Here is a 13021-nt window from a genome sequence, read left to right on the forward strand (position 1 = left end):
TGTGAATTGTAGCCTGTTTTCCTGTTCTTAGCTGACAGGAGTGGCACCCGGTGTGGTCTTCTGCTGCTGTAGCCCATCTGCCTCAAGGTTCGACGTGTTGTGCGTTCAGAGATGCTCTTCTGCATACTTCGGTTGTAATGAGTGGTTATTTGAGTTACTGTTGCCTTTCTATCAGCTCGAACCAGTCTGGCCATTCTCCTCTGACCTCTGGTATCAACAAGGCATTTTCGCCCACAGAACTGCCGCTCACTGGATATTTTCTCTTTTTCGGACCATTCTCTGTAAACCCTAGAGATGGTTGTGCGTGAAAATCCCAGTAGATCAGCAGTTTCTGAAATACTCAGACCAGCCCGTCTGGCACCAACAACCATGCCACGTTCAAAGTCACTTAAATCAGCTTTCTTCCCCATTCTGATGCTCGGTTTGAACTGCAGCAGATTGTCTTGACCATGTCTACATGCCTAAATGCATTGAGTTGCTGCCATGTGATTGGCTGATTAGAAATTTGCGTTAACGAGCAGTTGGACAGGTGTGCCTAATAGAGTGGCCGGTGAGTGTATATCTCAATACGTATATCTCAAACATGTGTGTGTGTGTGTGTGTGTGTGTGTGTGTGTGTGTGTGTGTGTGTGTGTGTGTGTGTGTGTGTGTGTGTGTGTGTGTGTGACCAACCTTCTTTACAGGTTGGTCCTCCATAGGCGGACTGGGAGCAGTCGCAGACGTAGCCACTGCTCTTCTCAATACACCTCCCTCTGTTGTGGCAGAGACTGCTGGAGCCACTGCAGTAACCAGGGCAGCCGGAGCTCACCCCCGGGGTCATCTCGGCCCTCTCCTCCAGGTTAAAGTTCACACCGTTGATGGTCAGTGTCCTTATGCAACCCAGGAAGCACCTCTGTCTGGTGGCTGTTCCCCCTGGGATGAAGGATGACCGTTAGTCTCCCTTAGAGCCTGTTACTTTGCTACACAGCATCTATTACCACCATATAGTCACAAGTCCCTTGGAAACTGATGGGGATTTATGACAAGCTTTCACTGGATTCCAGTAAGCATCTAAGGCAACTCTGGAAGCACTCAAGTGTGTGAGGCCTCATTAAGTCTAAGTATGCAAATATGGAAGAATATCTATTAGGATAAAGTGTTGGGCTGACCTTTCAAGCCATTATAGCCCACAGTAACAGCATAGCCCAAGAATGACAAATCAGAATTTATAGCCTCCAAAGATTTCATCTCTGGAAGGCTTATGGGGAATTTCTGAACTCCATCAACTGTGTAATTCTTTGGCATAGCCAGAAAGCTACTGTGTAATGAAAATGAGTATAAAAAAAGGAAAAAAATCTATAATAGCATTATAATTCATAACAGGACCCACTGTGTATGTGAGGCCACTGCAAGTCTTGAAATAGCCCATGGGTTTGTGAAATAGCCAACAAATTACTCTTCACTGCATTGCATTGTGTTTTTTGGAGGGGAGGCCGTTGTTGAAGATTACTCTATGCACTAAAAGATCCCCTCGACCAGGGACTATTGAGGCTAAGGCCAGACGCACCCACAAACAGCTGGCTGTTGAGTTGTAAGCGGAGGTGTCCGTCAGCCGGTGCCTCCAGGAAGCGCAGGGGCAGCTGGTCCACCTGCAGAGAGGCCTCCTTCACATTGCGCTCTGCCCTCACGTAATGCCACTGCCTGTCATTCAGAGGCACATGGGACTTCACGGCCAAGACCACCGGTCCGTTTCCCACGTCAAAGGAGAAAGTAACCGCCCAGGGGGCTGGGGAGGGCAGCGGGGCCGGAGAGATGACAGTTAGGGTAAACAAAGTCATCCATCACATGATAAGTACAGCCATCATACGATTTGTGGATATAGATGTATTTTTAAGAACACGGGCAGTCTTTGTAATGGGTCTTAATGATATAAACTGCATATTGGCGGTTTCTCGGTGCTTAAATGTGATATTCCAGTACAAAGTCTCAACCCCAATTATGTTGCATTTATCTTTACTATCTGGATTTAAGTTCAAGATATACTTTATTAATCCCCATAGGAAAATTCCTCCTCTGCATTTAACCCATCCTAGCAGTGTAGCTAGGTGCAATGGGCAGCCACTGCACAGGACGCAGGGACCAACTCCATTTCTTCTTGCCATGCCTCGGTTAGGGGCACAGATAGGAGTATCAACCTAACATGCATGTCTTTTGATATATGACTTATAGTTGGATTTATTCTTATCATATGGAATAAATTTAAATAAAGCAAACAAATGGAATATATATGTGATGGACTGGTGGCCTGTCCAGGGTGTCTCCCGGCGTGCCGGCCAGTGGCTGCTGGGATAGGCTCCAGCATCCCGCGACTTGAATTCGGATAAGCAACTTGGAAATGGAATATATGTTTGGACTGACAGTGCAATATACATACCCAGGATCCATTCATCATTGCGCCACGAAAAACACATCTCTCTGTGTTAGTATACAATATACATCTGTTTATTTGCTATCATCTAATTGTGGGTAGCGTGGTCACCTCACAGCAAGAAGGTCCTGGGTTCGAGCCCCAGGGTAGTCCATCTTTGGGGGTCGTCCCAGTTCATCCTCTGTGTGGAGTTTGCATGTTCTCCCCGTATCTGCGTGGGTTTCCTCCGGGTGCTCCAGTTTCCTCCCACAGTCCAAAGACATGCAGGTCAGGTGAATCAGTCATACTAAATTGTCCCTAGGTATGAATGTGTGTGTGTGTGTGTGTGTGTGTGTGTGTGTGTGTGTGTGTGTGTGTGTGTGTGTGTGTGTGTGAGAGCCCTGTCTAATAACCTGGCAGCCTGTCCACCAGGGTGTCTCCCTGCCTGCTGCCCAATGACTGCTAGGATAGGCTCCAGCATCACTGTGACTCTGAGAGCAAGATATATATATATATGTGTGTGTGTGTGTGTGTGTGTGTGTGTGTGTGTGTGTGTGTATATACACATATGTGTGTGTATTTGTGTGTGTATATATGTATATATATCTATATACACACAATACGCGTGCACACACACACACACACACACACACACACACACACACACACACACACACACACACACACACACACACACACACACACATTCACACCTAGGGACAATTTAGTACGGCTGATTCACCTGACCTGCATGTCTTTGGACTGTGGGAAGAAACTGGAGCCCCCGGAGGAAACCCATGCAGACACGGAGAGAACATGCAAACTCCACACAGAGGACGAATTAGCCTGTTGATGAATGGGCTCCTGAGGGTGGGCCCACAGGACTGATTGACACCTTTTCAGCCTATCAGCATGAGTGTAGAGGGTTGTGATTGGTGCCACGAGTGATGCCATGTTCCATGTGTTGGACTGCGGTGTGCTGTGACGGCGTACAGGTGCTTGTTGTTGGACTCACAGCTGAGCTCCAGTCTGATGAAGTCCTTGAGGCCCAGGTTCTCCAGAAACACTCCTGAGGGGGCGCTGGCCTTGAAGTAGAAGGAGATATCAGCGCCAAGCTCTGCCTGGAGGGTGGGGAAGTGGAGATAGGAGGACTCCTGGTAGAAGGAGGCTGCATTCCATGTAGACCCTGAGAGAAAGGAGGAGGGTAGGTAAGAGAAAGATCTAGATATTAAAATGTTAATATGAATGGGCAGAGTAACGTACAGCAAGTACATAAAGGGAGTAACTATACAGGAAAAATAAACTATGTCTAGTGGAGAAAACAAAGTGAAGACATTTGCTAACAGTTCACAAAGCCAGTGCTCAGATCATGTGGAGGAAGAGTTTTAAATAACAAATGAAAAGGAAAATTATCTCCATGAGGCAGGTCATAGGTCTCTTGACTTAAAACAGAGGAAATAGTCATGAGGGGGAAAGAGGGTATGAGCATACTGAGAAAATGGAAAATAAAAAAGTTAACTATCTCCGCAGCCAGTTCACAGACTGTAAACAGAACAGACGCTTTGCCTAACACCGAGTTTAACGCTATAACGAAGAAATCGGTAGACCTGGGCGTCCAGGTAGCATAGCGGTCTATTCCGTTCCCTACCAACACGGGGATCGCTGGTTCGAATCCCCGTGTTACCTCCGGCTTGGTCGGGCGTCCCTACAGACACAACTGGCCGTGTCTGCGGGTGGGAAGCCGGGTGTGGGTGTATGCGTCCTGGTCGCTGCACTAGCGCCTCCTCTGGTCAGCCGGGGCGCCTGTTGGGGGGGGGGGACTGGAGGGAATAGCGTGATCCTCCCACGCGCTACATCCCCCTGGTGAAACTCCTCACTGTCAGGTGAAAAGAGGCGGCTGGCGACTCCACATGTATGGGAGGAGCCCTCCCCGGATCTGCAGCCCTCCCTGGGTCGGCAGAGGGGGTGGAGCAGCGACCGGGACGGCTCGGAAAATAGGGTCATTGGCCAAATACAATTGGGGATAAAAGGGGGGGGAGAAATCGGTAGACCAGCATTTTCCAGAGTCACAACAAGGCTAAACATTTTGGAGGTAAGAGTACCACTGAGTCAGTGATGTGCAGTCAGGGGAGGCAGGGGAGGCACTGTCTCACCCAGGCTAATAAGGGGGGGGGGGAAATGAAATGTCATGATAGCTACAAAAACATTTATTTATTTATTTATTAACTTTAATTTGTTAAGATTATTGTAAAAAATCGTGTAAAACTTGTTGTTTTATCAATTAAAGGCATGTCCTGTTCAGGATGGCTTGCACCCAAAGCTAGCATTTGTGAATGCAGGCTGCTGAGGCAGAGTCCGCTTGTGCCTCTCTGGCGTATGGAGTGAAAGCGAACGGTTTCGGAGTTTTGCGCATGCGTAGTCTGTTCTTACAGTGTCATGATCAACGACGAGGCACATCGCTAACCTGCCTCGCGTCTTGTGAAGGGATGTATTTTGACTATCCAAAGGAGTTGAGTCAAGTGCAACTGGACTTGGTATATACCCGTGAAGACGTTTCGCCTCTCATCCAAGAGGCTTCCCCAGTTCGTGCCTTTCTGACTAGACGAACAGTCACACACATGTATTTTGACTCCCTCCCACCCTCCGGCTTGCTGTCTTCTGCCTACCCAGCCATGGAGCTCGCTGCACGTTACTGAACTGAGTGAAAGACTTCACACATAACGTTTAACAGTTCACCTACTGGCTCCAGAACAACGCAGAGGGCCGATCTGGTAGACAGCCTCAGAGCCTGTTCGGTTGGTGTCTCCAATCACAATCTGGCTCACTGGTAAGTGGTCCTTGTAGGAGAGGACGCCCGTGTCGTTAGCCCTGTAATAAAGGGTAAGAATAGGAGACCGGCGCGAGATTGAGCCAATGAAGGAACCTTCTCTCCTGTCTCGATGCTGCACTTGAGGGTGTACCTCAACATATGACACCAGCCAGTTCAGCAGCATCCAGTCTGGAGAGGATACTGGGGGAGAAGTGGCTAATAATCTACTACTACTACTTTCGGCTGCTCCCGTTAGGGGTCGCCACAGCGGATCATCCGTTTCCATTTCTTCCTGTCTTCTGCGTCTTCCTCTGTCACACCAGCTACCTGCATGTCTTCCCTCACCACATCCATAAACCTCCTCTTTGGCCTTCCTCTTCTCTTCCCTGGCAGCTCCATATTCAGCATCCTTCTCCCAATATACTCAGCATCTCTCCTCCACACATGTCCAAGCCATCTCAATCTTGCCTCTCTTGCTTTGTCTCCAAACTGTCCAACCTGAGCGGTCCCTCTAATATAATCGTTCCTAATCCTGTCCTTCTTCGTTACTCCCAGTGAAAATCTTAGCATCTTCAACTCTGCCACCTCCAGCTCCACCTCCTGTCTTTTCGTCAGTGCCACTGTCTCCAAACCATATAACATAGCTGGTCTCACAACCCTCTTGTAAACTTTCCCTTTAACTCTTGCTGGTACCCTTCTGTCGCAAATCACTCCTGACACACTTCTCCACCCACTCCAACCTGCCTGCACTCTCTTTTTCACCTCTCTACTGCACTCCCCGTTACTTTGGACAGTTGACCCCAAGTATTTAAACTCAAATGCCTTTGTCACCTCCACTCCTTGCATCCTGACCATTCCACTGTCCTCTCTCTCATTCACGCATAGGTATTCTGTCTTGCTCCTACTGACTTTCATTCCTCTTCTCTCCAGTGCATACCTCCACCTCTCCAGGCTCTCCTCAACCTGCACCCTACTCTCGCTACAGATCACATGTCATCTGCGAACATCATCGTCCATGGAGACTCCTGCCTGATCTTGTCCGTCAACCTGTCCATCACCATTGCAAACAAGAAAGGGCTCAGAGCCGATCCTTGATGTAATCCCACCTCCACCTTGAACCCATCTGTCATTCCAACCGCACACCTCACCACTGTCACACTGCCCTCATACGTATCCTGCACCACTCCTACATACTTCTCTGCAACTCCCAACTCCCTCATACAATACCACACCTCCTCTCTCGGCACTCTGTCATAAGCTTTCTCTAAATCTACAAAGACACAATGCAACTCTTTCTGGCCTTCTCTATACTTCTCAATCAACATTCTCAAAGCAAACATCGCATCTGTGGTGCTCTTTCGTGGCATGAAACCATACTGCTGCTCGCTGATCGTCACCTCTCCTCTTAACCTAGCTTCTATTACTCTTTCCCAAATCTTCATGCTGTGGCTGATCAACTTTATACCTCTGTAGTTGCTACAGTTCTGCACATCGCCCTTGTTCTTGAAAATCGGTACCAGTATGCTTCTTCTCCACTCCTCAGGCATCCTCTCACTTTCCAGGATGTGTTAAACAATCTAGTTAAAAACTCCACTGCTATCTCTCCTAAACATCTCCATGCCTCCACAGGTATGTCATTAGGACCAAGTGCCTTTCCACTCTTCATCCTCTTCATAGCTGCCCTCACTTCCTCCTTGCTAATCTGCTGAACTTCCTGATTCACTATCCCTACATCATCCAACCTTCTCTCTCTCTCTCATTTTCTTCATTCATCAGCCCTTCAAAGTACTCCTTCCACCTTCTTAGCACACTCTCCTCGCTTGTCAGCACATTTCCATCTCTATCCTTGATCGCCCTAACTTGCTGCACATCCTTTGCAGCTTGGTCCCTCTGTCTAGCCAATCGGTACAAGTCCTTTTCTCCTTCCTTAGTGTCTAATCTGTCATACAACTCACCATACTCCTTTTCCTTTGCCTTTGCCACCTCTCTCTTTGCTTTACGCTGCATCTCCTTGTACTCCTGTCTACTTTCTTCATCTCTCTGACTATCCCACTTCTTCTTTGCCAACCTTTTCCTCTGTATAATTTGCTGTACTTCCTCATTCCACCACCAAGTCTCCTTGTCTTCCTTCCTCTGTCCTGATGACACACCAAGTACCTTCCTAGCTGTCTCCCTCACTATTTCTGCAGTGGTTGTCCAGCCATCTGGCAACTCTTCATTACCACCCAGTGCCTGTCTTAACTCCTGCCTGAACTCCACACAGAAGTGGCTAATAATGCATATTAATATTAATAATAATACATATTATTGATAATACATATCCTGTCACTGAGCACATGTTATTTTTTTTGGTCAAATTAGAGAAACTGAAAGAAAAGCAGTGACAGACAAGACGAGTGTCATTCACTGTTTGTGATGTGTGTGTGCGTGTTGATATGTCAGCTTTGTATATATTTGCTGCATGTATGCATGTGTGTGTGCGCGCGCGTACATATCTATATATCTGAATGTTTGCTGCATGTGTGTATGTGTGTGCGTATCTCTGTATCTGTTTGCTGCGTGTGTGTGTCGTGTGTGTGGGTGTGTGCACTTATCTATATCTATATGTTTGCTGCGTGTGTGTGCATGTGTGTGCGTACGTGCATGCGTGTGTGTGTGTGTGTGTGCGTGCATGCATGCGTATGTGTGTGCGTATAAGTATATCCGTATGTTTGGTGCATGTGTGTGTTTGTGTGTATCTTTGTGTTTGCTGCATGTGTGCATGTGTGTGTGTGCGTGTTTGTGTGCGTATCTATATATCTGTATGTTTGCTGCGCGCGCGTATCTGTATATCTATGTTTGCTGCATGTGTGTTTGTGTGTGTGTGTGTGTGTGCGCGCGCGTATCTGTATATCTGTGTTTGCTGCATCTGTGCGCGCGCGCATCTGTATATCTATATGTATGGTGCATGTGTGTGTATAACTGTGTGTTTGCTGCATGTGTGCATGTGTGCGCACGCGCGTGTGTTTGTGCGTATCTATATATCTGTGTTTGTGCATATGTGTGCACGTGCGTGCGTATGCGTGCATGTGTGTGTTCGTATCTGTATATCTGTGTTTGTTGCATGTGTGCGTGCGTGCGTGTGTGTGTGTCTGTGTGCGTGTGTGCTGTTAGTACCATTTGGAAGTGTCGGCGTCACAGTTGCAGAAGTAATCCATGTCCATGCAGTTCTCCTCCAGGCTGCAGGAGCACTGCTGAACTCCAGGCAGGAAGCCTCCCCAGTAGGTCCTCCTCTCTCCTCCCTGGTCCACCCACCAGGACAGGGGGGCACCATCTGCACCACAGCATTAGTGAAAATGCGACAAAGGAGCAGAATAGCCAGGGTAGTAATCACGGCAATGCACCGGGGCATCTGCTCGTGCCGCAAGTTATAGGGTGTTTGTGGACGAGGCAAACAAGCCGAGCTGATATCAATCAGGCGGGGTTCATTTTCTCTAGCAGATCTGAGGGGCTCGGCTTCAGACACCGCCTTAGAACCCCCCCCCCCCCCGCGTCCTTTCAAGAGAGGTGGGCTAGACAGCAATAACGTTGCCACCGCTGCGGAAAACAAATGAAGGGAGGAAATCACCGATTGTTGCCGAACACAAAAGTGGGCATGATCCCTGTGAAAAACATGTCCGAATCATTCAGTCTTAACATGTCCTTTTTCTTAAAGCAAGGGAAACGCTGGCCAGCGGGATGAAACCCCTCTACTCTCGCTCGTTCCGGGAACATTCTCCGCTCAACTTCTGATATATTGAGACATGGCAGAATAAGACAGAGCACTTTGTCAACAGTAAGACAGTGACGCTGCGTCTGAAGATCTTCAAACAGGTGGGTTCCCACTGGCAGCGAGTAAAATAAGCCCCGTCCCTGACAATGTTCCCGTTTTCTTTTTGATGAAGTAACATCGTGATCCATAAATGCGTTTGCTTTTTTAACTTTACGGCTATCTGTTACATTGGGGAGGTTGGGTTTGGTCTTTCTTTTCTATAGTCCCTTTTTTAAGATGCACACAACTGTTGTGGATACTGAACTGTTAGAAACTATACAGAATATATTGCACAGAAAGAAGCAATATTTTTTTAATGTAATTGTCCTTCAAGTGATAAAAGTGACAAAGACAAGTTTTGTTAAAGAAATATATATATATATATTTGCAGCGTGGACAATGTCTTTAGTTGTTTGTCAATACCACGTCTAGTAAGTGACCTTGTAATCTGTACATTTTGTGACGTGTCAATTAAATTGCACAGCTAAATAAACGGCAGTATATAAGTTGTGTGCTGTTCATCATCGCTGGTAATGGTGTGAGACAAAACATTAATTTGGGTTTGGGTGTCTGGGGATGGAAGCCAAGTTAATAATTCCGCGGCCGTAGATCAGCTCCTGAGCTGAGAAGTTGGAGTGAAGCGTTGCTGGTTCCTGTTTTCCCCTGAACTTGAGCTCCTCATGAGGGAACAGGTCTGGATGTATATGTGACTCAACACAAGGGCTATTTGACTTGTTTTATTCTGTTTCTGGGAAACGGGAGACACATTTGGTTCCAATCTGGGGCACTTTTGGTACTTACGGCTCAGGTACGGCACTGGCAACTGTTGTGTGGGCCAGACTTGGCCCAGATGTCATAAGCCGTGCCTGACTTGGGTTATGACAAGTGTTGTGTGGCCCCCGATATGGGCGAAACGTAACGAACCGAGCTTGGCTTGGGTTAAGGAACATACTATGTGGGCCAGATGTGGCCCAAGTGTGGCTGAGTTGAGGCAGCAACACTCACCCTGAGTCAAGGCCGTCATTCAAGGCCAAATGTGGGCCGTAAGATAACCGCAGATGTGGACAGTATTTGGGCCAAAGATTCTTTGCTATCTGGGGGGATGAGTAATACCATGATAATTATCATTCAAATCAACAGCTGCAAGATGACTTTAAACACATGAGACATTTTCTGGGAGCAGTGTAGTGTTTTTTGTTGTTGTGTTTTTTGTCTTCACTACGCTATTATACAATTTTTGGTTTTTTTTGTTGTTGTTTTTACAGTTGCCTCGGTGCCATTATTTCCCCTTCCTTTCAAATATTTTGATATCTGGATTGCCTCTTCTGTGCTTTTATCTGGGTGATGAGGGTAACTCGGTGACATCATTATCAAGTCCTGCCTTCCGTTTGCTCGAAAAGATCTGAGGAGTGAGACGCCTTCACCCCGAGAAAGACGACAAATCACTGTAATTATGACTAAATTGAATTTGTGGAAGGGGATAACTGGATTTTTATTTGGGAAATTCTTCTTCAGTCTGGTATTTGTTTGTAGTAATAACTACAACTGTACTAATGAAACTAGGTTAATAATTTAAGGCATTGCCTGTTACTATATAATAATAATAATCATAATAATAATAATATAATAAAGTGCTGTAATGATAGGACTGCAATGTATTACTCAGTACTGTTGGAGCTGATGATGTAATTTTTTTGTGTTGAGAGAGACACACATTCCCTCTTCTTATTTAGACAGGTTGTTCTATATTGAAGATTCACAGTCCACGCAGGCCTACTAGATATGTTGTAAATTTCACATCTATGTGAAAATCTTCCTTACTCCAGCTGCCATCTTGGGCAGCAATCCTTAGACTATCTGCTGTCATGCTGTTCAACTACAGCGTTTTGTATATAAAAGGAAAAAAAACCCCAAACCCCAGATGCTGGTAGTTACTGAAGCAGTCAAGTAAACAACTAAAGCAATTATGTTTTGTCTCATATCTGCTGGGCTGAAAATAGGCACCGCTTTTCTATTAATGATTCTGTTTTTAAGGCATAATAAACTTGTTTATTATCTGCAGTGACATGGTGTTCACCTCCAAGAGATACGGCCACATCAATTTTTCATAAATGATGAGCTTATAGTTGGGCCTCCCCGAGCGTTGCAGGAAGTGGAGGAGTGAAGGGGGGGGGGGGTCTCAGAAACAGAATGCATTATTCAGCTCCCATGCGGCAGCAAGACAAGCATTGTTTAATACACCATACTCAATAGGGAACATACAGGCGGCTATGGACAAACATTAGGCAATAAATGGACCCTGCTGAAGTCTGCCTAGTCATGTGTGAAAAACAACTCTGACCCATCTCTTTCAAGAGAAAGTTTTTACTTGCGCTAGGCAAAATGTTGTACACTCACCCAAGGTACTGAAGAGACGGGACTTCCTGCAGTGGTAAAGCACTTCCTGTTGGCACTGCTCTGACCCGGTGACTATGGCACGCAGTTGTTCAGCTGAGGCGCTGTAGTTGAACTTCATAATGTACGGCTTCTGCAGAGAGGAGCCCCGGACCCTCACTGGAGCTGTGCTGCTGTGGGTCACTACAGTCCACACCCTCTCCTCTTTAAACACACACACACACACACACACACGCACACACACACACGCACACACACACGCACACAAGCAAATATCTATTGTGACTCCTATAAACATTCATGGTCTATATAATAAGATTTTTGTGGTCACACAAACACACACAGGCATGCAAGTTAAATGACCCTTGATTTAAAATGTTACTGCTATTGGCTTTGACAAGCCCAATTAGTATTTATGAGGATTGACGACTTCGTTCCAAAAGCAGGAATGAAGCCCATAAAGTTGCCTCACCGATAATGAATGCAAGACTGACTTGGTTGATGGTCTGTGTAATAGTTACTGGTTTAAAAAAAACCTTGTAAGATTACAAAATTTGAAGCTTTAAAATATTGAGTTTTTTGGTTTTTTTGTTTTTTTTTTAACCACTCAAGTAAATGGAAAATTGGGATGTTGGGGAACAGGTTTCAATTTTCAGATTTTTGTGATACAGCCTTCAAAAGACAAATTCATTAAATTGGTGTCAGTTATCAAAGTTAAGGTAAGTGTTAATTTCTAAGGATGCTATGGACTCAACTACTGGCACAGGGGGGAGTCAGGAGGAGAAATGAAGTCTGACTGAAAGGTTGTCACTCAGGGGTAAGCTCGCCTAATTTTTTATGTTCCTTTATAATTCAATATAAACATTAGTCCTGCAAAAGCAGAAAAGGGAGAAACAGTACAAACAACCTAACACAGACAAAAACTGGAAAAAGAAAAAAGGGCGACTAAATAAATACATAAATTGATTTAAAAAAAGCAAAGAGATAAATACAGTATAGAGCATGGCTGTATAGTTGGTCTTCACAGCATGTTCATAGAAGATAATCTATTAGGAATTTCCAAATACTTTGTCATAATGTACTAGCAAATTGTACCTTTATTATTATCTATTAGTTTGCAAGTTTCAAGGAAGAAACACAATTCTGCACAGAACTTGTTTACAGTAGGACTAATTGATGCGAAATTCTGTTTATGAATATAAAACTTAGCCATCAAAATTAACAAGATTAGATATGAATTCCAAACGTGTGTCTTTTTTATTATTACAGTACACAAAAACAATTTTCAAAGTTATATCGAAATCAGGATATCTTGGAGCAATTTTTTTTAACAATGTCTGTACACAATCTGGCGGCCTGTCCAGGCTGTCTCCTCGCCTGCCACCCAATGACTGCTGGGATAGGCACCAGCATCCCCCGTGACCATGAGTAAGGATAAGCGGTTTGCAGAATGAAATGAATGAATGTACACAACCTAGAAATCACCGGGCAACTGTAAAACAAATGTGTTAGTCTTTACAGAATGTACAGACATTTTCAAAATCAGTATACTTTGAAACAAAGAAGTTAACAGGGTAAATAGTATGTGATATTTTAAAGTGCACTGCTTTGGATAAAAGTACTCGTCCAAAAACTGATACAT

The 13021-nt window shown here is 45.4% G+C and overlaps 1 protein-coding gene across 2 annotated transcripts in view; it reads right to left on the bottom strand.

The window, feature by feature from the left end:
- LOC130121239 (contactin-associated protein-like 5) overlaps positions 1–13021 on the bottom strand; it is a 99753-nt gene that overhangs the window by 22566 nt on the left and 64166 nt on the right. For both annotated transcript variants that reach the window (XM_056290118.1, XM_056290119.1), the window contains exons 11-16: positions 11383–11583; positions 8352–8508; positions 5127–5254; positions 3402–3572; positions 1547–1765; positions 673–912 (exon numbers count right to left, since the gene is read on the bottom strand). In XM_056290118.1, the coding sequence (XP_056146093.1) occupies positions 673–912; positions 1547–1765; positions 3402–3572; positions 5127–5254; positions 8352–8508; positions 11383–11583 (1116 nt within the window). The remainder of the gene's footprint in view (positions 1–672; positions 913–1546; positions 1766–3401; positions 3573–5126; positions 5255–8351; positions 8509–11382; positions 11584–13021) is intronic.

Source organism: Lampris incognitus, chromosome 11, assembly GCF_029633865.1.
Source record: "Lampris incognitus isolate fLamInc1 chromosome 11, fLamInc1.hap2, whole genome shotgun sequence".
NCBI lineage: Eukaryota > Metazoa > Chordata > Actinopteri > Lampriformes > Lampridae > Lampris > Lampris incognitus.